Source organism: Nesoenas mayeri (assembly GCF_963082525.1).
Source record: "Nesoenas mayeri genome assembly, chromosome: 15".
Classification (NCBI taxonomy): Eukaryota; Metazoa; Chordata; class Aves; order Columbiformes; family Columbidae; genus Nesoenas; species Nesoenas mayeri.
The window spans coordinates 17,365,938-17,390,950 of NC_137559.1; the positions used below are offsets into that span (position 1 = coordinate 17,365,938).

Sequence of the window (25,013 nt, forward strand, 5' to 3'; positions counted from 1 at the left end):
GCCTGAGCCTTTCTGTTTGTACATGAACTCCCCAGCAGACCTGAATGGCCTCTGCTCATGGGATGCTTGGGTGAATGATTTGTTACCTCTGTCGATGGTTGCGTGTCTGGTTCATGATGAGTAGCACGCAGATACAGCTCAACGAGTCTGTGGAATCTCAGCAGGTTTCCCAATGTAATCAATATTTCCTAAAAGACTGTAGTAATTTTAATGGGATCTTAAATAAAATTCTGGCAATTAAGACCTTTTTGTTTTTCTGTCACAGGGTTCCTGAGTCACAGAAAATCCTCCAAAGTGCTTCCAGGTGACATTTCTAGTGCTATTTTTAGTCAACACAGTCTATGTAACATATTCAGTATTTTGGCGCTTTCATGGGTAGTATAGTAGATATCTGAACACGGTGCTTGGGCTTCCACAAACACACACTGTTCTGAAGACTGTGCTGCTGATATTTTGTTATTTCTTTGCGATATGACTGATTTATTTCACTAAAGTAAACTGGCACTATGAGGTGTCTATCACTGCTCTTTCTTAGAAACTGAAGTACTGTATCTGGTACCTGTTTGTTATACTCAGGATATACAGATTGGCAACAGTTCCTTTCATATTTTGATGGTTGATTATGTAAAAATACAACACTGTAGTACAGACTTCATATTTCAGAGACAGAATATCTGAGGACTTCCTCTTACACTGCTGTGTTCTGTATCTGTCAGTCTTAGAGTAAGTTGTGACAAAGCAGATATGGGATTTTGGGTTTGGATTGGTTTGGTGTTTTTAGTGGCACTGCATGTACTGAGGGAGAACAGTTTCTGTATGTGAATACATTTCTACATTCCCTAGACTATCAGAACCTGATGTTCTGATGTTGAGGTTTTATAATCTCTTTCCACTGGCTCATGTTGGGTACAAGAGCTTTATTTTAAGTTCTGATCTCCTTTATTTCTTCTAGAAGTCGAACGGAGCCAGCGAGTGCAACATCAAAAGCCGTATGTAAAACCACAATTTTCTACACGCTGCACTGAATTCTAAACAATGTAGCCTTGTTTCACTTTTCCAAACATTGACTTAATATATTCTACAGTAAAACACAGTACATGTTGTGAACACAATGTCTTTGATTCAACACAGCAAACAGCACAGTGTGTTTAGCCTGGAGAACAGGAGGCTGAGTGACACCTGATCATTCGCTACAACTGCCTGAAAGGAGGTTGTAGCATGAAAGGTGTTGGTCTCTTCTCCCAAGTCACAAGGGGTAGGACGAGATGAAATGGCTTCACGTTGTGCCAGGGGAGGTTTAGACTGGGTAAGAGGAGAAACTTCTCCTCTGAGAGGCTTGTGGGGCATTGGAACAGGGAAGTGGTGGAATTGCCATCCCTGGAAGTGTTCAAGAGATGTACAGATGATGTTCTTAGGGACGTGGTTTAGAGGTGGACTTGACAGCATTGGGTTAATGGTTGGACTCGGTGATCTTAAAGGTCTCTTCCAGCCAAAATTATTCTGTGACTCTGGTTCTGTGAATACACCAGCATGTTTGTAACACACGAAATAGAACATGAATTCTCTATTTCCTGTGAGTAGAAAGGAGTGCTATCACCTTTAAGAAATCCGACTTCTGCCTGCAGGCCATAGAACTGCTTTCCAAACAGGCGGGTTTTGAATGTCTCCAGAGTTTTAATCCTTTTTAGCTGAAAATCAACAGCTTCCTTACCCCTGTGACTTTGAAGCAGTTGTGACGTTTGACAAGGGCCACTCTCTGACATATCCTGGAGCACTAAGTTGATCTCGAGCGAGTTTGGTTCTCGTCACTTCTTCTCTCTATCCACACGGGCACTCTCAGGCTGGGGTTTGGACTTTGTTTTGAGCAAATACAAATCTCACTGGATTGGAAATGCCTCTTGCACTGGCACTCGGGGGCTATAGTGCAGACTGTCAGACTACGGTAGAGGTGAACTATTGCTGTGTTCTGATTGTAAAACAAATGTGTTTAATTTTTTGTGAACAGATTGATGACTCTTCTGCACGTATGGCCCAGCTTATTAAGGTATATGTACATTCTTGTCAAATGCTTTAAAAAAAAAGGTATTTGCTTAGTATTTTTAGTATTTTCTTATACTTTGATCTATAGCTGGATAACTCTAGTAGTTGTGCTGCGCTTGACAGGATGGGCTGATCGGTGCTGTCCGGCTGTGTGGGCTTAAATGTGTTTCTGGTGTGTGTGTCAATAAGGACTTGTTTAACAGGCTGCCAATCTGGCTGAAACCGACGCTTCCGAAGAAGAGAAAATAAAAGCCATGATGATACAGTCCTGCCAGGCATACAATCCAGTCAAGTGAGTGTTGGTCGTCTGTTCTCTGACGATGAGGGAAAAATTGTAGAGATGGTTGTTTTAACATGAGAAATACATGCATCCCTTTTTCTTTTTTCCCCAAATCCTTTTAGTTTCGTGAAGAAAAACTCGGGCCCGCCTCCACCATCATACACTTGCTTTCGTTGTGGACAGCCTGGCCACTATATAAGGAACTGCCCAACTAACGGGGTAAGATTGTGTGGGACTTGTGGTGCCACTTAGCCTGTAATTTTTTCACCTTGGCAGGTAGGTAACAAAGGCATGAATACTCATAGTAAAACTGGGGTAAAATACGGCAGTTATATGACATTGTTGCAAAGCCCTTCAAAATTCAAGGATACCTGGAATTATAAATGTAAGATTTTCTAGGTCATGGACATTAAATGTGTCCAAAGATCTTTCTCTGTGAACACTGATGCTTATTTTTATACATTTTCAATATTTTTGGACATTTTTGTGGTTTTAAGTGTTTTTAATGGCAGTTCACAGTTTTTAGTATATAGCGTAAAATCAAGATGTTTCTGTTGAACCTGTCTGTTTAATATGGGCATGGTTTAATGACACAGGTCTCTGGTTCGGTGTTCATGTCATTTAATGTTTAGCCACTGAGTGTATGTGTGTGAGGTACCAATTCAACCTTCATGTACAGACGGTGAATATGAGTTTCTGCAGTGACTGGTTCGAGCACTGAATTAAGCTCTCGCTCTGAATTGCGCTTTGGTGGAGATGCAGGTTTGTGTCTTTTCTGAGTGGCTGGTGAGCTTAAGGGATATTTCACCCTTAAAGACCCTGAAGTGAAGCCAAAGAATGTCGATTGAGTTCAAGCACGGCTCGAGCCTTTGGGACAGCCTGCCTGCAAGGGCTTAGTCAACCCTTATTCTTGATAATAGAAGAGGATGAGAGACTTTTGCTGCTTCAAGTAATCACTGAAATGTCATTTTGAGTGTGGGACTTCAGACAAGACATGGCTGCGTTTCTTTTCTTAACAGGACAAAAATTTTCAGCCTGTTCCCAGAATGAAAAGGAGCACAGGAATACCAAGGAGTTTCCTGATGGAAGTGAAAGATCCCACTACCAAGGGTGCTATGCTGACAAACACGGGAAAATATATAATACCAACTATCAATGCGTAAGTATGGAATGAATCAGACTGACCCAAAAGGGAACAAGAGAAATCACGCCTGAGTGCTTCTTTTCCTTCTGTTTTATATTTTGAAGACTTCTCAAAAAATTTATCAAAGAGCTGTTGGGCTGAGGTTTCCTCCCCATCTCATCGGTTCCCAATCTCATGTGTGAAACAGACACGTTCTGTTGCTACAATCTAAGAAAATTGGCTGTTTTAAAATGCACTTGGTAGCACTTCTGGTTTTTCTGTCATGTTTCTCCTTTTGTAGAAGCTGTGACAGAGACTTCTTTCATTTATGAAATGTAGTTACTTGGCGACTAATGTGATCCTGAGCCTGCAATTTACATTTACCCTCTGGCAAAGGGAGGTGGGATTCATTTCACCTGATTTCTAGCCAGCAAAAAATGATTTTTCTAGTCTGAGCAGATTTCTTAGTTGATCCAATGAATGAGAGAGTTCTGCAGAAGGAAAACAGGTACCCTATCCCTCTTCTAGACTTGTGGCTATAGAAAAGTCGTTTAAACTAAATGCTTACATTTAGAAGGGTAATGTGGAGCGAGCAGAATTCCACCTACTGTCTTCATTTCATAAAATCCAAAGCTTGGGAAAGTTTTCCTTTAACCGTCTTTAACTTTGTTTGTTTTCCTTCCCCACTCCCCTCCAGGGAAGCTTATGCGAGAGGAAAGAAGGAAAAGCCTCCCTTCCTACCAGCGGAGCCGCCCTCCTCCTCCTCCTCCTGCTCAGATGAGGATCATGTTCCAGCTGAGTTGTTATGTCTCATTTGTAAAGATGTCATGACCGATGCAGCTGTTATTCCCTGCTGTGGAAATAGCTTTTGTGACGAATGTGAGTGTTACTCCCATGTTTGTTAATTCAAATCCTCACATCTGATCTTCTGAAAGCATGAATAGGAGATAATGAGATGACTTTGTTACCTGTTCTATTTAACACTTAAGGATACCTGGAACAGGAAAGGACTCTTCTAGTATAAAGGAAAAAAAAAGGCAGAAGGCTTATTTTCCTTTTTACACATCTATTGAAACCATCTTTCCGTGTGGAAGGACGGGTGTGAGAAGAGCACAGAACTGTGCAGGTCATTACAGTGTTGGATATTGAATGCATTTAGTTTGTCCACAGCCCTTTCTCTGATACAAAATCACGCAGCCAGCTCTGGTGACTTCCTGTGCTCTGCAACAAACAGTCGGCATTTAATCCACATTCCTCACCACAGGAGAGCTGGTTAAAACCTCCAGAACTTGAAGCTGCTCGTGTTTTCTTGAGATGTGTTATATTCGTTAACCTTGAGGTTGGTAACATCTCGCTGTACTGGATGGTGGGAAAAAGACTAATTAAAACACAGGACACAGCCTACTCTAAATCTTCAACTCTTGCAATAGTGAAATATCAAAACTGTATTTGCTGCTTACTACACATTTTTTACGCTATTCAATATTTATCATACTGTCAATTCAAGACCACATTCAGCCATTAATTATATACGTCTTATTATTCACAGGTATTAGAACAGCATTGCTAGAATCTGAGGAACACACATGTCCAGTGTGTCATCAAACAAATGTTTCTCCTGATAGTTTAGTTGCCAACAAGTTCCTGCGCCAGGTAACATGACGACTTTTACGTAAATGGTTTGTAAGAAAAGTCTTTTTGGAAAAGAAAATATTAATTTACATCTCCTTAAGCAAGGCCACATTGAGAAAGCCTAAATTTGTATCTCAAACACATGATCTGTTGTTAAGAAGCTGACAACTTTTTAGATACACTCTGTCAAATTCAGGTCACGCTTCTGTTCAATACGATCGCCTCACTTTGAGAATCGGTATCAACACTGAAGTTCTTTACAGACACTCCGAGTCATCAGCCATTAATATCAGTGTTTGATGTGATGTGTTCATGTATCCATATGTTGATTTATTTTAGGATTGACAGCATTTAGAGGAATACACAGGTAATTTTACTCTCTGGAGGCTTTTGCTCATGTATCTCCTGAATTTTCATAGTACATTTTCTAAATATTTTTGTGCCCCCAGGCTGTGAACAACTTCAAAAATGGCACTGGCTACAGTAAACAGATTCAGCAGCAGCAGCAGCTGCCACCACCACCAGTGAGACAACCAGTGACACGCAACCCGCAACCTCTACTCCGTCTGACAGTTTCCAAACAGAAGGATCCACTAATTCCTCCATCAGCTTCTGTGTCTTCTCATTCTGCTGCTTTGTCATCGTTTGGCCCTACTCAGGCATCTGGGGCAGCTCAGCTGCCAGGAATTCTGCCTTCTGTCACTGTCCCTGGTGTCCCACCAGCAGTGTCCCTGCCCTTCCCTGGACCTTTTCGGTGAGTACATCTGTAGCTTAACCAAAGTTTTTACATGCAGGTGTAATTTTACAGTGAATGTGAAAGACACCAAAACACTGAAGTTAGATTCTGCTGCTTCTTGAGCTTCTCCACTAGTGATTTGTGTACCAATAGTGGCAGTTCCAGGTAGCTGAGGAAGCTCTGGTGTTTCATTTACTTTGAATGAGGACCCTTTGATCAGTTGGAAGCTGCCTCATGCAAGAGTTTCCTCAGAAGTACTTCTTGTCATTCAGTCCGGGTTTACCGCGAAGGAGGAACCTTTTTTCCTCAGGAGCCCTTTGATTTTGGGTGCTTAGCAGTTCCTAGAATAACCGTTTAGTTATGTCAAACCTGCTTGAGCGCATTAATTTCTCTTTAGTGAGTCATACTCAGTTACGGACCGTCTTGGATAATAGACATTGAAACATTATAAACTTGAAGTATTGACAAACGTGACAGTCGAAGTTTGCGATCCAGTGAAGTCACATGAAAACACTTGAAAAATCTGCACTGTTGTTTAGGGCTTATATCCCTTCACCTTTACACCTGGAATGCAGACAGGCGCTCTGCCCAGAAGCCGGTCAAGCTCAGCTGTACCACTGAATACACAAGATCACAGTCCAAAAGAACCTCTAGGGCAGGCTCTGAATCAGCACATCAGCATTTTGTAATAGAGTTTGAGTTCTTGCATGTTCCAAAGCTGAGATTCAGCACGTGGGTTATACCTACTCTCGGCCTTTCATGTGCAGCAAGCTTAATAAAATGTTTCTGCAGTGAGCTTTCTCTTTAACTCCCACTAATCCAGACAGACCCCTGCTCAGCGCTTCATTTGGAATCAACCAAATTCACATTTGTAAATGTGGTGCCGATTCTTTTTCCTTTTACAGTAGCCAGCATTTCTTACCTTGGACTTGATATTTCAAGCAGCACTTCAGAACTCTGTTTGAATGATGTAAATTCGGGTTTTTTGTAGCGAGGCTGATGTGGTTACAGCTCCTGCTGCTCTGGTGAGCGCCGCTGGACTTTCTCAACCCTCCTCTCTGACCAGCAGGGGTTTGTCGGAAGAGCAGGTAAATTTTATTTCAAAATATGCAGTGATTCTTGTATTTTAGCAGAGCTTGTTTTCCAGCGGTCTGTGTTTATTCAAAGGGCTATCAGGTTCCTGCACTGAGACAGCCAGCACTGACAAGTCTCCTGGGCCCGCAAGGACAATCAATACTCACCAATGGTAACTAACTACAACTTTATGTTTTAACATTATCTTCAGATAAACTGAATGGGCTTTTTCTGTCTCCTCTCTCCACTGAAAAAGGTCAGGCAGTGAGAGCCAGTACAGTCTGCTCAGCCAGTGGTCGACCAGGCTGGGAACTGTAGGTATTCTACAGAAATTCAATATATTACTATTGTAACCTGTTAAAAGAGGCCACGACACGTAACGTAGGCAAAAGCTGGTTTATAATGAAGTAATAATGCACAAATAGTTGTGGAGAATGCAAGTGGTAATAAATTTTTAAATGGCTTGATTTCAGTGGTCTTGAAGAAAGGAGACCTGTGCCTGCAGTGATTATTTGCTCTTTTTGCCTCTTACTGCAGCAAAAATGATTTGCATTGCATGTAGTTGCTGAGTAGTTAGAAATGTGCACATTCGTGTACCAGCAGAGGCCAGCACACACCGCCTTAAATGAACCCCCAGTGGTGGTGGTTCCTGCGACAGGAGTGCAAATAGATTTTCCCTTCCTGTATGTTTTTAGATGAACGAAGCAGCAGCTGTTGGGTCCTTTAAGCAGAAATTGTTGTCAGGTTCTTAAATTTGCAGTAGCATTAAGTCAACAGCTGTTCTGAATCAACTTCATTTGTGTGTGTGTGTGTTGTGTTTTATTGAAGGTCCAGGTCTCCCTATGATGCTCCAGCTCACTCCAGAAGTTCGTATACCTGCTCCAAGTCAAGACCAGGCTCTTCCCACTCTCGCACCAACTCTGGATCTTTTAGTCATTCCCGGTCTCGTTCCCACTCCCGATCACCGTGTCAAAGAAGAGGCAGAGCAAACAGTCGTGACCGTCGTTCTAGTCCAGGGTCACGTCATCATTGCCGGTCAAGGTCTCGCTCATGCAGAAGATGCCGTTCATGGTCACGGTCTCCGGTGTTTAGAGGCCAGTTTCACACTAAAAGGACTGTGCCTCAAGGGGAAGGAGAGAGGGAGTATTTTAACAGGAACGCAGAAGGTCCAGCATCTTCTATGAAAGGTTACTATGGCAGACCTGTTGACGTCAGAGATCCATTTGAAAAGGAAAGACGCAGAGAATGGGAAAGGAACTATAGAGAATGGTATGGCGAGGTTTACAAGGGCTGTGCTGTTGCTGCTCAACCTCCACGTGCAGTAAACAGAGAGAACTTTTCTCCTGAGAGGTTTGGTCCACCTGGGAGCAGACAAGAGAACTCAGCGTGTGCTTGTGAAAACAGGGAGGATTATCCTGGTGGGCAGAGCCACAGAAGTCATAATATAACTGGACATTACGGTGCAGAACCTTCTGGAAGAGAGAGGCCTGGCATCAGTGATCCTAGAAAATCAAAAGAGAAAGAGGTGAAATATCCATGGGGAGATGACAAAGGAAATGAACAGAAAAGACACCAGAAGAGAAGAAAATGCAATGAGAATGAAGGATTTCGCAGTGCTGAGTTGCTGGAAGGTGCAAGAACACCGAGAGAGCCAGTTCCAGCAGGAGACGATAAAACAGCCTCTCTGTTCGTGCTCCCGAGCAGAGGTGCTGCCACCCCTGTAAGAGATGAGCCTATGGAAGCAGATTTGATTCTTTTCAAACCAGGGTCTGAAGAGGAGAGAACAGAGAAGGACGAGCCAAAAGAAAAGAATGACCAGACAAAGTTGAAAGTAGAAGTGGCTGCTCCTCCTAAGAAAGACGACACAATAATAGCAGCTAAAACTTCCCAGGAGACGGTGGACACCGATTGCGAAAATTCTCCTCAAATGGAACCTCCTGTGAAAAAAGCGAAGAAGGAGTTGTCAAAGACAGACGAGATTGAACTGAACCAAGAAAGTGGCGAAAATCTTGTGAGAGGAGCAAATGTGCCTCCTGCAGAAGATCCTGCGGGGAAACCCAAGGCAAGCAGTAGTAAAGTTAAACAGGATAAAGCTGAGGGGAAAGCACGAATAAGGGTAACAGCAGCTGATGGATCTAGTTCAGTTCTTGTAGGTTACACCAGGTACCTCATCATTTCTTTCCCTGTTCTTTCTTTCTTTCCTCCTCCCCTCCACCTCCAAAAATGTAAAATGCTTTATGGTGACGAATGAAGGGAACAGCTAAATCTAATGCAAAATAACGGAATAACCTGCGATCTTTCCTGCTAAACTGTTCCTGAGTCACAAACACATTTTGTTGAAGAAAGCAAGTAGTGTGTACTGCACAGAAAGCTGACAGGGTTCATTCACTGATGACGTGTTTGACCCTTACTTCGGGACTCTTTTTTCTCCCCTGTTCTTATTCACTGCTTGTTGACTCTTAGAGGGGTCCCCTCAATGTCTTCCTTCAAATCCAGCTTCAGCACCTAAAGAAGCAGGAGAAAGCAAACTTCTAACATTTAAGATATTGCTAGAGACTTAAGATAGTGTCTTGTTATTCTAAAAAGTTTTTTAAATGTATGTTTTTCTAAAGAAGAACACGGGGGCATGAGGATAAAACTTCTGTTGTGTATACCTCTTCATAATTGTCTGCTGTTGAAATAAGAATGTATATCTAATTTATTTACCGTTGCTAGACATCGTAGGACATGAAAGAATTACCAGATGAGACGAGTCTACAATCTGATTATCTTGTGTCTTTGTTAATTAAATGTAGAATAGAATCATAGAATCATAGAATCATAGAGCAGTTTGGGTTGAAGGACCTTCCCAGCTCCCAGTGCCCCCCCTGCCATGACAGGGACATCTTCACCAGCTCAGGTTGCTCAGAGCCCCGTCCAGCCTGGCCTGGGATGTCTCCAGGGATGGTTCATCCACCACCTCTCTGGCCAACCTGGGCCAGGCTCTCACCACCCTCAGGGCCAACAATTCCTTCCTCATGTCCAGCCTGAATGTCCCTCCTTTAGTTTAAAACCATCGCCCTTTGTCCTGTCACAACAGGCCCTGCTCAAAACTCTGTCCCCATCTTTCTTATCGGCCCCTTTTACGTCCAGAAAGGTGCACTAAGGTCTCCCGGAGCTTCTCTTCTGCAGCTGAACACCCCAACTCTCTCAGCCTGTCCCCAGCAGAGCTGTTCCAGCCTCGGGTCATTCCTGGGGCTCCTCTGGCCCCTCTCCAGCAGGTCCATGTGTGTCCTGTGCTGAGGACCCAGAGCTGGCCCAGCACTGCAGGGGGTCTCACCGGAGCGGGGCACAGGGGCAGGATCCCTCCCTTGACCGGCTGCCCACACTCTTTTTGCTGCAGCTCAAGATGTGTTTGGCCGTCTGGGCTGCAGGTGCTCATGGCCAACTCATGTCCAGTCCTTCATTCACCAGCGCCCCAAGTCCATCCCTGGGGCTGCTCTCCATCCATCCATCCCTCCATCCCCAGCCCGTATTGATACCAGGGGTCGCCTCGACCCAGGTGCAGGACCTTGCACTTGGCCTTGTTGAACCTCATGGGGATACTAAATTAATTGATTAGGAAGATACTAAATTAATTGCTTGTTCATAATCTTAGCTAGTGGGCTCATCCTTTCTCGTCTGTTCCCTTAATTGATCATCTGAAAACAAAAAAAAGTTTCAGAACTGAAGCAAAAGCCGTTTTATAAACTATTACAAAAGATGGTGGTGTGTGTGTCTCACCTGTTATTAATGTACATTTATTTCCTCTTAGCAGCAGTTCTACTGAGGGAAGGCCCAGGACAAAGACTGAAGAAAAGCCAGATACAAACCAAACTGTTTTGTAACTGTTATTTTTAACCGGCATTAATTAGTCTGTGTGTAGTAAAAATGTTGAGTTATTTTTAATTGACTGGCAGAAGCAGCATGTATCAGTTATAAAATATCGGCAGAATGCCTTGCAGAAAACATTGCAGCTCTGTTATGTCACTTTTTGCTTGCAATAAAAGGTTTTCAATAACTGGTGCGATGTGATGAGGTTTCAGTGGTAGCTGAACATCAGCAGAGAAAAGACGAGTTACAGAAAACAGCTGCCAGTAACAGCTTGCCGACAGCTCACTGCAATGAGAAATAACACACCAACAAGTTTAAGTTTGAAAAAAACGGTAGGAGTTTAAATGTTTTGAGCTGATGCCGCGTGGGGAGGTCCTGCCAAGAGGCGCTTTCATTTCATGTGCCAGGTGGGCTTGTTTTTAGCTTGTTAAAGGCAGCACATGGACCCAAACATACAGCCACTATTAACTGCTGGTATTATTTTAAAATAACATCATATGTGGACCTGTCACATTTCAACATTGTTCCAGTGTGTTTAGAAAGCTATTGTCATTTGCCAGCCAACATTTACACCTCTCTTTACGATGCCCTGTCATGTGTATTTCCTCTCATGACTGTGCTGAACACCACAGTGTTTGTGGTTTTTAAACAGAACCTTCATTGGTTCCATTTTCTTACGGTGGTGCCACGATAAAGAACCAACCCTCCCTTTACAAGTGGGGTTCAGCAGGTGAGCTCAGCAGCAGAAGAAAGCCCACTAGACATGGGGATGGGGAACTGCGCACACCGGGATGCGGACAGAGATGCACACAGGGGCAGGGTGCGTGTTCAGGAAGGAGCGCAGAGAGGTTTCTTCATTGTTAGCTAGCCAAGGTCTCACTTTGCTGGGATCCACGAATTTTTATGATTACCTGTAGAAACACAAGCATATCCCCTTCCCCAGGTTACTAATGACATAGGACCTTCTTATTGCTGTGTTGTTGGATTAAACGCACTAACCTTAGGTACATTTTCGGAAAAATCTTTGACATTTTTGATATGGTGCATAACAGCAGGTTCCATTTCAGTTTCACTTGTAAAAAATGACGCTTTACCGCTTTTGCATTTGCTGAGGTCAAAGCTGTAGCCCACAGCAGCCCTGAACAGGTATCTATGGACAAATGAATGTACTTTTGTTGGCCAAATGGTGCAGATTCAGTAATAGCAGTCTGGCCATAATTGGCCTGTCTGCAAGCCCCGAGGATTCACTCCCTTTTGTTGCAGAGGCGCTATGCAGGCACAGTCGGGACAAGCTGCAATAATGGATCGAGCTTGTTCCTTGGTAAGGGCAAACTGCGATGCTGAGGATTGATGGAAGAACTCGTGAGCTTGTCTGGCTTGTTCAAAAGGAAATACGTGGTCACCGCCACGAGTTTGTCTATAATGTTGCTTCCCTCAACTAGACCACCTGGTAGGTTAGAGTGGCTTCCTATATGCATTATAAATACTGGCGCTGTCCTATAATCTAACACGTTCCACAAATCTAATAATGCCTCAAACAACAAGGGGTTGGAAACTCACTGCAAAAGCGCTCTGTGCATTCTTCGTACAACTCCCACAACATAAAGGGAATCTACTACCAGATTAATTGAGCAGTTATGCCATTTTTGTAATGTCGCTATCACCGCTTGCAACTTTAACATTTGAACTGATCCTTCAGCTATAACAGTCTGTGAATGCCACTGACCCTGCTCAAACCACACAAACCCTCCTTTGCCTGAGCGACTACTTGCATCCGTGAAAATGGTTATCGCATCTAATGGACGCTCACTAACAACTGACACGGGCTCCAGGGGGAGGTTGGTTTTAAATACGGGATGCAGTGGATAATGATTGTCCACCTGCACTGGAATCCAGGTAAGAGCTAAGGCAAAATCGTCATGTTTGAGAAGGATCCGTTCAAACAGGTTGAGAGAAATGGGGATCACAATTTTAGCAACGTACGACCCAGACAAGGTCAGATATTGGCTTAGTCCTTTCACTACCACTTGGGCAATGGCTTCCCGCCTCTCAATGACGGCTTTTTTGGTTTTGATTGCTTAGAAATATCCATTATAATACTAACAGCGGATCCTTTTCTTCCATACTCCACTGAGCCCAAAGTCCTGCCACCTCCGTATTGGTGTTATAGGCATAAAGGGCAACAGGCAATTCTGATCTCATCCGCTGAGCCGTGTTCTGTGAAATTTTTCTTGCAATTTGCGCAAGCACTTTTTGTGCTGCTGGTGTAAGGCACCGTGGTTCTTGGGGGTCTCGTCCCTCACGAAGGAGACTAAACAATGGTTGCAAATCTGTATTTGTAATTCCCACAACGTTTCTTATCCACCGCAAGTCCGCTACCAATTTCATTGCACTGTGAAGGGTTGCTACCTCTGCTTTCGTAGTAAGCTTCTGAGGTCTAATCACGGCCAAATCTTTCCCCACAGCAGATTTGCCTCTGGAGTCAGGTTAGGAGAAGCATCTATAGCTTCTTTTAAATGGTCCACAAACTTCATATAGGGTTCCCCAGGACCCTACTTTATCGTAGAATAGGGTGGCACAGGGGTACCTATATTTGGTAATTCTTTCACTGCCGCCAGGGCAAGCCCTTGCGTTTGATGTAAAATCCTTGGATGAAGCGCTGCCTGAGTGGCACCATCCGCATATTGTCCACGACCGAGTAATTGGTCCATGCTGGCTCATCGCAATGGATCATCAGCTGGTAAACTAACATTTTCTAATACTGCCAATTCCACCTTCCCCTGCCACTACTCCAAGAACATCAAATACCCCGTTGGGGGAAGTAATAACTCCATCAATGCCCGAACATCCGTCGGAGTTAGTACTTGCCCCTTGAAAAAGGAATTTATTAGCTGCATCACATGTTTATTATCCATACCATATTGCATTACTGCACTGCAGCTGCTTGTTTTCCAGTCTAAAGGAGACCACTGCCGTTGTCCCCTTGTGGCAGAATGCAAAACTCCCTCTGTCCCCCTCCCTCCTTCGCTATGGAAGGAGCAGACACATCTCCCTCTCTCTGCTGCTTGAGCCTGACAGCTGCTTCTGTTTGGCCCCAGAGCCCCTGGCCAGGGCCATTAAGAGACAGGAGAAGGGAGAAGGGAGCGCAGAGGTGCCAGGGAGCCGCTGGGCGCCCGCGGCCAGTGTGGGGGATGTTTGGAGGCTTCAGGGGCACCCACAGCCAGTGTGGGGTGCAGAGAAGCTTCTGGAATGCCCACAGTCAGATCTGATCAGCCTATAAAAACGGGATTCCCGTGGAGACTCCGCCCCTTGCGCGGATCTCTTGGAGCACGAGCTGAGCCGCTGCCGCCGGGAGCCGCTGCCCCCGGGACGGAGACTCCGCTTGCCTTGCGCCACGGTGTGAGTAAAATTAACCCTCGCGGGATTGCGAGTGTATCTGCTTTCTGTGCACATTTGCACGTGTATTTATACTTTCCGTGCACATTTGCACGCGTACGTTCCGTGGTCAATACGAGCACGTGTATAAATTAATCCTCACAGAATTGCGAGTGTATTTTCCTCCTGTGCTTCCACATAAGCACGTGTAATATTCCGTGCACATTTGCATGTGTATTTCTCCTCACAGGATTGCGAGTGTATTATAAATTTCCCCTCGCAGAATCACGAGTGTACACTTTCCGTACTCAACACGAGTACGTGTGTCCCTTTAAAATAACCCCACACCGTGCTCAGGCAAGTGTGGGCTCTGCCCGGACTCAGGGCGGCTCCGGCATTGTTCTGGTGAAGCCACGTGCATGCACTCTGTGGACCTCCTGTTGTGTTAGTTGCTGACCCTTAATAATTTTCCTCAACTGATATCCGAACCTGTATTCAAGTCACTTTTGGAGTGTTAACCATGTTTCTCACCGGTTTAATACAAGTTGTTTTGGACCCTGTTGTCCCTTAAAGTAACCTCGGGGGGCCTCTGTGACACCCCTATTATCTACATACACCAGCATTGCTGTAATACTGCCAAGTAACATAACCCCCTTCAATGGTTGCGTCCCTGATTACCCCGTGCCAGCGCTGCCCTGCATTATGAGTGATCTCGAGGAATATCTCTACCCTGACGCACAGGAGCAGCACCCGGATCGTCATCACTGTCACTGCTGTACAATTCCCTTGTGTTTCCTTGTGGATCAGTGAGTCGACGCATATCCGCTGACCCAGTCTCTAGCCCTTTTCCATATTATGCTCGCAAATATTCGTCTGCTTCCCTTATTGACCACATCCTGTCTTTTACACACTGCTTTGCCCATTTTTGTATTCGCTGCTTTTTTATTTGGAGCTCCTCAGGAGTGAGGTCCAAATCCACCCCCTCCCGATCCTGTTTTCCCCGTTTTTCACAATCCCTGCCAATTGCCTCCAACCCGTCCTTAATTGCATCTGATGCCTTTTTGTATGCTATTAACTGTGAAGTTTTACTCGCACTTTACCCCCATCTAACCGCTTAATTGCCTCTAACACTTCTTGCATCTGCACCTCCTGCTGTCCCAGCAAGTCCTTCAGGCTCTGCAAGTGTCCCTCATCCCAGAAGTCACGGTGATTTTGTTGTCCATCGTGGTGACCCATGGGCTCTTTTGGTAAAGGAACATCAGCTGGATTAACTTGTTCGGGGTTGTTGTAACTTGCTGGTTGCTGCCGTTCGTCGTCAGGTAATGGCTCAAAGGGCACAGAGGGTGCAAGCGGCTCACTGCCTCCCCAAAACTCCAAGTCTGATACGGGGCAAACCAGCAGCGTTGGCTTTTCAGAGTTCTCAGAGCTGGGGCAGCTCGCAGTGGGGCGGGGAGCGGCACACAGTTCCGGCTCCCCTGGGACATCCTCCACCAGCTGCCTGACCTCCCGCCACGCTCCGACTCCCTCCCGTGACAGCCTCCCACAGCTCAGTCCCTGTCTCCCCCATGTACCGGGAGAAAAAAGCTTGTCCGTAGCTCGAGCACACCCCTTCCGTTGTGAAATTGTAGGAGATGCTCGACGGCATCTCACTCCAAGTTTCTTTCTGTTTGTGCAGCCAGCTGCGGAATATTTTAAACTATCACTTTTTCTTCCACGGATGCCACGTTTCCCGCGCTGCCTGATTCGCCATAGGCCTACTTTCTGCTTCTCTTTGAGCGCCCAGCTTACCTTGGCCGGCACTGCCGGCCCTCTCGCTTCTTCACTTCGGGGTCGTCTTCCATATGAAGTATCACATTGCTTCACCAAAATGTTGCTGGCACGGGAGAGATGGAACCTGACACACCAATATGATGTTCACAGAGTTCAGCTTTATTGTTGGACCGAGCCAGCTTTATACTAGAGCTGCCCTGTCCACGCGCCTTGCAATGATATATTGCACGCTCCATACAGTAACGTGATTGGCTGCATGCACAGTCCACGCGCTCTACATGCAAGTGTTGGCAATTGCTCATTGGCTGGTACCTTCTTATAGAATTCCTTTTGTCTCTTTTGTCTCCGGCTTCACCTCCCAGCCGGGCTGGCGGTGACCCTGTCCCCCCAGGGGAGCCCCAGAACTACACACAGGGAGCAGGACAGAGTGACAGAGGAAGAGCAAAGAACAGTGGGCAGGACAGAACTGGAGGATAAAACACAACTGTGGTGGGCAGGGGGACAGAGATGGAGAAAGGAAAACCAGAGCGGGAGAGAGAGGAAAGAAGGGGCAGCAGCTGGGCAGGGGGTACAGTGAGAAAGGATCAGACCTATAAGAGGACAGAAAGACAGAAAAGAAAAAAAGGACAGAAAGCAAGAGGCAAGCAAGGATCTGGCCATGGAGAAAGAAGCAGCAGGGAAAGAGGAAGAGATGCAGAAAGAGTGAGAGGGAGCAGGAGAGAGAAAGAAAAATAACAGTTGAGACCAGGAACAAGATGGGAAAAACACCTGGGGTGGGCAGCGAGGCAGAGGAGGAGTAAAAAGAAGAGAGGTGGGCATAGGGGCGGGGTGCAGGACAGGAGGATATAGCAAGAAATGACGGGGCAGGGAACAGGACAGAGTGACAGACAAGAATAACAACAATGAGAAAGAAAACCAGGGAAGGTGAGCAGAACAGAGGGATGGAGACAGAGAGAGAAGTGTCAGGAGGAAGAGGTGGGCAAACCAGTCAGGGAGCAGCTTTGAGGGACAGGGAGAGAGGAGACGAACAGGAAGAAGAACAGGGATGGTGGGACGCAGGACGTAAAACCACAGTGAGAGTGAAGAGGAGAGAAGGACGGAAGGACACACAGAAGGAAGGAAGGAAGGAAGGAAGGAAGGAAGGAAGGAAGGAAGGAAGGAAGGAAGGAAGCAAGCAAGCACAGGGAGGGAGACGTACCAGGCAGAGAGTGACAACGAACAAGGAACAGCCCAGACAGACTGTGATAAACAGAGAGGGCTGTAGATCAGGACAAAGAGACAGAGAAGGAAAAAGCTGCGATGGGCTGAAGGACAGAGAGAGACAGAAAAAAAGAGGCACAGGGAGCAGGAAATTGGGGCAACGACAAAAGGTCGGTTGACAAAGAGAGACAGGGACTTGGAGAAAAGAGAAAGGAGGGACAGCCAGCAGAGCACAATCATGGAGAGGAAGAGAGGAACAGGGAATGAAAAAATACACAGAGGGAGAGGCCAGGGGGGAAGGGGCGGGTAAGTAGTGAGAGGCACAGGAGCACTGCTCCAGCCCCGCAGCCTCTGGCACCACAGCAGCCCTCCTTGACAGACGCGCTCAGTGCCGGACAGCCACCCTTCCCGGCGCCTCCCTCCCTCTCTGTCCAGTCCATCCTCATCTGGGGCAGCATCTCAAGCAACATCAAGGGCAACCCTCTGCACCTCCCAGCCCTGCTCCCACCTCTCTGCCTGAGACCCCGACTGAAACGGCCAAAACAGCCAAGGACTCACTGCTTTGGGCCACAAGAGACCTGTTCTTTATTCTCCAAAGTCTCATCGACATTTAGCGAATGAACTGCATTGTGCGCGGCTTTTGGGATTGTGCCTGAAAAGTGTGAAAACCAGCAGAGCCTGTGCTCAAAAGCTGGTGGCTGTGTGACTGCATCGATGCATGTTCCCGTGTCTGCGAGTGTACAGACGGCTGTTTCATGTTCACACAAAGGCACCTGGTTGGGTTTTTCTTCTGTGCGTGCACACGCGTTTCCGTTGTCTCTTCGGAACAGACGTAGCTCTCTGCATGCTGAACAACGTGGTAAAACGTGTCTGCCTATATTTTGGTAAACAATCGAGTGTGCATGTTCCGACAGCGGCATTTCCGCAGACGACTCCACAGAGCCAGTTCTGAAAGCCCCGCATACCAGGACTGAATGTAGAACAAAGCAATTGCACCGGTGCGCGCAATCACCTATTCTGACGGACGTCTTTTATGGCACAGCAGCACGAAGGTATTTGCGTTCAAGCACGTATCAGAAACAATGTGTGGACCGAGGATCTGTTGGTATTTTCTCCGTATGGCATGCTTCGTGGTAGCTTACTTGCCGATCGCAGGCTTAGCGGTTTCTATACACGACTCGGTATAGGGAGAGAAAGAGAGAGCATCGGAAAACTTGCGTTTTCTGCGCTGGAACCTAGTTGCTACGCCTTCTGTTTGTCCACGTGAACACACACGATTCCCCACTGAAAACCAAGCAGAAACCTTTCCACAAGCTCCCAGGTATGTGCGCCCACCACCTCGTGCGCGCGAACGCAGCTAGAGAAAAGCACCTACCTTTTCACACACTGAAGCTTAAGCAAACGCCTGGACACACACATGCACACGCCCACCCCCATCTATGGAGAGAAAGACGTACGCGAAACGTACTGACGTGCTTGAGGGTAAACACGTCCGTTGATGGCTGGCGTACTGCATCACGCATACGTGGCTGCACGAGAATATTCTTTTGGAGGGTACCTGCTGATACGTCCCTGTACTTGGACGACCGTGTGCGTGAAAGCACGTGTGTCTACAAACGTTTGTCTGTCCACTTGCGTGTGCCTTGATGCAGGCTCCATTCGTGCTTAAGCTGGAGTGAGTGCACAGCTGCGCCGTTTGTTGGCAAAGCTCCGCGTGTCGCACGACGTTGCCCAGTCCTGCATTTCTCACGCGCACAGATGCACGGGAGCTCTGCTAGTAAAGGAGCAAAGACAGTCGTAGGCAGAACTGGATGCTGCTCCTAGCTACTTCTCACCTGTGGCAAATGCTTCACAGTGGCCCAAGGAAAGGAGCTCAGCAGCCGATCTACAAGAGAAACGAAACAGATCATGCCTTAACGCGAAAGAGCAACAGGGCGTCTCTGCGCAAGCTTGTCCCTGATCTACAGCTGAGGGCGAAAACTTGTGTGCTTGTCATAGAGATTGTGTCTTGCCTGTAAGCGTTGATGGTTGGCTTGGTTAAATGCAGTAAAATGTTGCATATTCATGACAGTTCTAGGAACGCCTGTACATATTCAGAACCTGTCCCCGAGAAGGCGGTTCTTATTGCAATGATTTCAGGAGACCATTTCCACAGTCTCCAGCTCTGGATCCTCCTGATTGCAGCTGCACAGTGATCGTGACCCCGGGTCCTCTTTCTCTGTACACGGTCACCTTTGGTGATGAGTTGGTTGGGACTCAGACTGCTGAGTGGGTTAAACTGGCGTATCTCCTGTCCTGTGCCTCAGTTTCTGTAATCCAGTTCACCCAAGCATGCACCAAGGATTATTGTCCTTGCAGGGCGTCAGTGACATCCTGCTTTCTGTACAATAAGTTACACAGAGCTAAGCAAGGCTGGGCAATAGTGATGTGGGTTAAAGGGTCGGCTCTCTAAGTGTGTTGAGTGATGTGGGGTAGGCTTAGTACTTTAAGTGTCAAGTGTTAGTTTTTTAAAGTGTTAATTAGTTAACTGTTTAGTCCCCGTATCAGTATCTGGGATGCTGTATCTAGGATGCTGTATCTGGGATTCTGTATCTCAGATGCTGTATCCAGGATGATGTATCAAGGCTGCTGTATCTGGGATGCTGTATCTGGGATGCTGTATCTAGGATGCTGTATCTAGTATGGTTTATCTGGGATGCTGTATCTGGGATGCTGTATGTGGGATGCTGTATCTGGGATGCTGAATCAAGGATACTGTATGTGGGATGCTGTATCTAGGATGCTGTATCTGGGATGCTATGTCTGGGTTGCTGTATCTGGGATGCTGTATCTAGGATGCTGTATATGGGTTGCTGTACCTAGGATGCTGTATCTGGGATGCTATATCTGGGATGCTGTATCTGGAATGCTGTATCTAGGATGCTGTATCTGGGATGCTGTATCTAGGATGATGTATCTAGGATGCTGTATCTAGTATGGTTTATCTGGGATGCTGTATCTGGGATGCTGTATCTAGGATGCTGTATCTGGAATACTGTATCTGGGATGCTGTATCTGGGATGTGGTATCTGGGATGCGGTATCTAGGATGCTGTATTTAGAATACTGTATCTGGGATGCTGTATCTGGGATAATGTATCTGAAATGCTGTATCTAGGATGCTGTATCTGGGATGTTGCATCTGGGATGCTGTATCTAGGATGGTGTATCTAGGATGATGTATCAAGGATGCTGCATCTAGGATGATGTATCTAGGATGCTGTGTCTAAGATGCTGTATCAAGGATGCTGTATCTGGGATGCTGTATCTAGGATACTGTATCTGGAACGCTGTATCTGGGATGCTGTATCTGGGATGCTGTATCTAGGATGCTGTATTTGGAATGCTGTATCTTGGATGCTGAATCCGGGATGATGTATCTGGGATGCTGTATCTAGGATAATGTATCAAGGATGCTGTATCTAGGATGATGTATCTAGGATGTTGTACCTAGGATGCTGTATCTAGGATGCTGTATTGAGTATGCAGTATCTGGGATGCTGTATTTCGGATGCCTTATCTGAGATGCAGTGTCTAGCATGATGTATCTGGGATGCTGTATCCGGGATGTTGTGTTGGGGATGCTGTATCTAGGTTGCTGTATCTGGGATGCTGTATCTCAGATGCTGTATCCAGGATGCTGTATGAGGGATGCTGTATCTAGGATGGTGTATCTGGAATGCTATACCTGGGATGCTGTATCTGTGATGCTGTGTCTAGGATACTGTATCTAGGATGCTATATCTAGGATGTTGTATCTGGGATGCTCTATCTTAGATCCTCTATCTAGGATGCTATGTATAGGATGATGGACCTAGTATGCTGTATCTGGGATGCTGTATCTAGGATGCTGTATGTAGGATAGTGTGTCTGGGATGCTGAATCTGGGATGCTATATCTGGGATGTTGTATCTGGGATGCTGTATTTAGGATGCTGTATCTGTGATGCTGTGTCTGGGATGCTGTATCCAGGATGCTCTGTGGTGCTGTACCTGGGATGCTATATCTGGGATGATGTATCAAGGATGCTGTATCTGGGATGCTGTATCTAGGATGCTGTATCTGGGATGCTGTATCTGGGATCCTGTATCTGGCATGCTGTATATGGGATGCTGTATTAGGGATTCTGTATCTAGGATGCTGTATCTAGGATGCTGTATCTGGGATGCTATATCTGGGTTGCTGTATCTGGGATGCTGTATCTAGGATGCTGTATATGGGTTGCTGTACCTAGGATGCTGTATCTGGGATGCTATATCTGGAATGCTGTATCTGGAATGCTGTATCTGGGATGCTGTATCTAGTAAGATGTATCTAGTATGCAGAACCTGGGATACTGTATCTGGGATGCTGTATCTATGATGCCGTATCTAGTAGAATTTATCAAGGATGCTGTATCTAGGATGATGTATCTAGGATGCTGTATGTAGGATGCTATATCTAGGATGATGTATCTGGGATACTGTCGAGGGTTAAGATTGCGGGGTGACAATAAAACCCTGGCAGATGTATTGTTAACCCCCTCTTCTCCCCCACTTCCCCCTTTTGCCCCTCCCTCTCCCCCCTTCCACTCAAGACAGGCGATCGGGAGAGAAAAAGAAGGACAGAGAGAAGAGAGTTGAAAAAATTAAAGATGTTTTACTAATGCTACTAATAAGAATAGAGAAAATAATACAAAATATACAAAACCCAATCTTGAAAGTCTCAGCAACTGCAGAGCTGGCACCCAAAGTCCTGGATTAGACTCCACAGCCAACCAGAGCTGGATTCAGTCTCTCACTAGACCTCAGTTCGCAGGGACGACTAGCAAGGTCCTCTCCTAATGTCGGCCATAGGGAAAAAAGGGACGAGATCCTCGTGATCTCCTATTTTATATGAAGTATTCACGTGAATGGAATGTTATACACAGTTGGTCAGTTGTTCCTCGTCGCCCCTCTCGCGAGATGTCCATCCATGCTTATCAATAAGTTTGCATTTCATTGCTAGGTTTTACCAAAACATGTGTCTGGTTCTCCAGGAAAATGCAGTTAATATGAAGCTTTAGCTGACAGGCAAAATTCACTGAAAAAGAAACTTGTGTTTAACAAAACCAGGACAGATACTGTATGTAGGATGCAGTATCTAGGATGCTGTATCTGGGGTGCTGTATCTAGGATGCTGAATCAAGGATACTGTATCTGGGATGCTGTATCTAGGATGCTGTATCTGGGATGCTGTATCTGGGATCCTTTATCTGGGATGCTGTATCTGGGATGCTGAATCTGGAATGCTGTATCTAGGATGCTCTATCTGTGATGCTGTATCTGAGATGCTGTATCTCAGACGCTGTATCCAGGATGATGTATCAAGGATGCTGTATCTAGGATGCTGTATCAGGGATGCTGTATCTAGGACGGTGTATCTAGGATAGTGTATCTAGGATGCTGTATCTAGGATGGCGTATCTGGGATGCTGTATCTGGGATGCTGTATCTAGGAGAATTTATCAAGGATGCTGTATCTTGGATGATGTATCTAGGATGCTGTATGTAGGATGCAGTATCAAGGATGCTGTATCTGGGATGCTGTATCTAGGATGCTGTATCTCGGATGACGTATATTGAATGCTGTATCTGGAATGTTGTACCTGGGATGCTGTATCTAGGATGCTGTATCTAGGATGCTGTATCTACGATGCTGTTTCGAGGTTGCTGTATCTGGGATGCTGTATCTAGGATGCTGTATTTGGAATGCCTTATCTGGGATGCAGTATCTAGCATGATGTATCTGGGATGCTGTATCTGGGATGTTGTATTGGGGATGCTGTATCTCAGTTGCTCTGTCTGGGATGCTGTATCTCATAGGGTGTATTGAGGATGCTGTATCAAGGATGTTGTATCTAGGATGCTGTATCAGGGATGCTGTATCTAGGACTGTGTATCTGGGATGCTGTATCTGTGATGCTGTGTCTAGGATACTGTATCTAGGATGCTATACCTAGGACGTTGTATCTGGAATGCTCGATCTTAGATCATCTATCTAGAATGCTATATATAGCATGATGTACCTAGTATGCTCTATCTGAGATGCTGTATCTAGGATGCTGTATGTAGGATACTGTGTCTGGGATGCTATATCTGGGATGCTGTATCTGGGATGCTGTATTTAGGATGCTGTATCTGGGATGCTGTATCTAGGATGCTCTGTGATGCTGTACCTGGGATGCTATATCTGCGATGTGGTATCTAAGATACTGTATCTGGGATGCTGTATCTATGTTGCTGCATCTGGGATTGTGTATGGCAGATGCTGTATCCAGGATGATGTATCAAGGATGCTGTATCCAGGATGCTGTATCTGGGATCCTTTATCTGGGATGCTGTATCTAGGATGCTCTATCTGTGATGCTGTATCTAGGATGATGTATCTAGGATGCTGTATCTGGGATTCTGTATCTCAGATGCTCTATCCAGGATGATGTAGGAAGGATGCTATATCTAGGATGCTGTATCTGGGATGCTGTATCTAGGTTGCTGTATCTGGGCTTCTGTATCTCAGACGCTGTATCCAGGATGATGTATCAAGGATGCTGTATATAGGATGCTGTATCTAGGATGCTGTATCTAGGATGCTGTATCTAGGATGATGTATCTGGGATACTGTATCTTAGATCCTGTATCTAGGATGCTATATATAGGATGATGTACCTAGTATGCTGTATCTGGGATGCTGTATCTAGGATACTGTATGTGGGATACTGTATCTAGGGTGGGGTATCTGGGATGCTGTATCTGGGATGCTGAATCTGGGATGCTGTATCTAGGATGCTGTATTTGGGATTCCTTTGGGATGGAATATTCCATTTGGGATGTATATAGGAGCCACAGCCCGGCTGCAGTTGTGCTTGTAGCCCGTGGACTGTTTACGTGTATCTGGCGGAACTTGCTCGAGGGCAACAAATGAATGAACTGCAGGGGGTGTTGGTCAGACAGTGCGGGTCTGGTTTGCGTTTGCAAGGGCCAGCAGTAAAATCCAAGCATGTGGTGCGTGTGTGAAGCAGCTCCGGAGCGCTCGTCCCCCGCTCTGCCGCAGCACAAGTTGTGTTCCACGGACAGTTTGATCCGCACGCTCCCGGCTCGGTCCGTCTGTCCCGTTCCCAGCGCTTTGTCCGGCTGAGCAAGGGCTTGGACCGCAGGCGGGCTGGGGGCGGGGCAAGGGGGCGTGCCCGGAGCGACGGCGAGCTGCGATTGGCCGGCGGCGGGCGGCACGTGCTGCCGCGAGGCCGCGTCCGGGCGCCGCGGTGCCGCCGGAGCCGTTGCCGCCGTTGCCGTCGGGGCGAGCGGTCGGTGCGAGAGAGAGAGAGCGGGAGCGCGGGACTGGCGGAGCCGGCAGCAGCGCTGCCTGCGGACGCGGACACAGCGCCATGTGCGGGATCAGCTGCGGGCCCTGCTGCGGACGGGTATGAGCGAGCCGGGCCCCGCCGCCCGCCCTCCCACGGGGCTGCGGGGGACACGGGGCGGGGGGGGGCAGCTCCGAGTGCCGAGAGAAGGGTGTTGGTGACACTGCGAGTGACAAGTGACGGGGCGGGAGGAAACGGCCGCCAGTTGTGCCGGGGGAGGCTCAGGTTGGCTGTTGGGAAATGGGAGGGAGTGCGGTCTGGATGATCGGGTAGTGAGGTGACTGTGAACTGGCTGAAGGGAAGAAGCCAGAGAGTCGTGGTCAATGGGGCAGAGTCCAGTTGGGGCCTGTATCCAGTGCAGTGCCTCAGGGGGCAGTGCTGGGGCCGGTGTTATTCAATATATTCATCAATGATTTGGACGAGGGAACAGAGTGACTGTCAGCAAGTTTGCTGATGACACCAAGCTGGGAGGAGTGGCTGACACTGGAAGCTGTGCTGCCATCAGAGACCTGGACA

The 25,013-nt window shown here is 46.6% G+C and overlaps 1 protein-coding gene across 1 annotated transcript in view; it reads left to right on the forward strand.

The window, feature by feature from the left end:
* LOC308046275 (ral guanine nucleotide dissociation stimulator-like 1) overlaps positions 1-25,013 on the forward strand; it is a gene marked incomplete at both ends in the record, with an annotated part of 39,828 nt that overhangs the window by 3,044 nt on the left and 11,771 nt on the right. Inside the window, one exon of the mRNA XM_080354003.1 lies at positions 8,652-8,896. Coding sequence (XP_080210129.1) covers positions 8,652-8,896 — 245 coding nt within the window. The remainder of the gene's footprint in view (positions 1-8,651; positions 8,897-25,013) is intronic.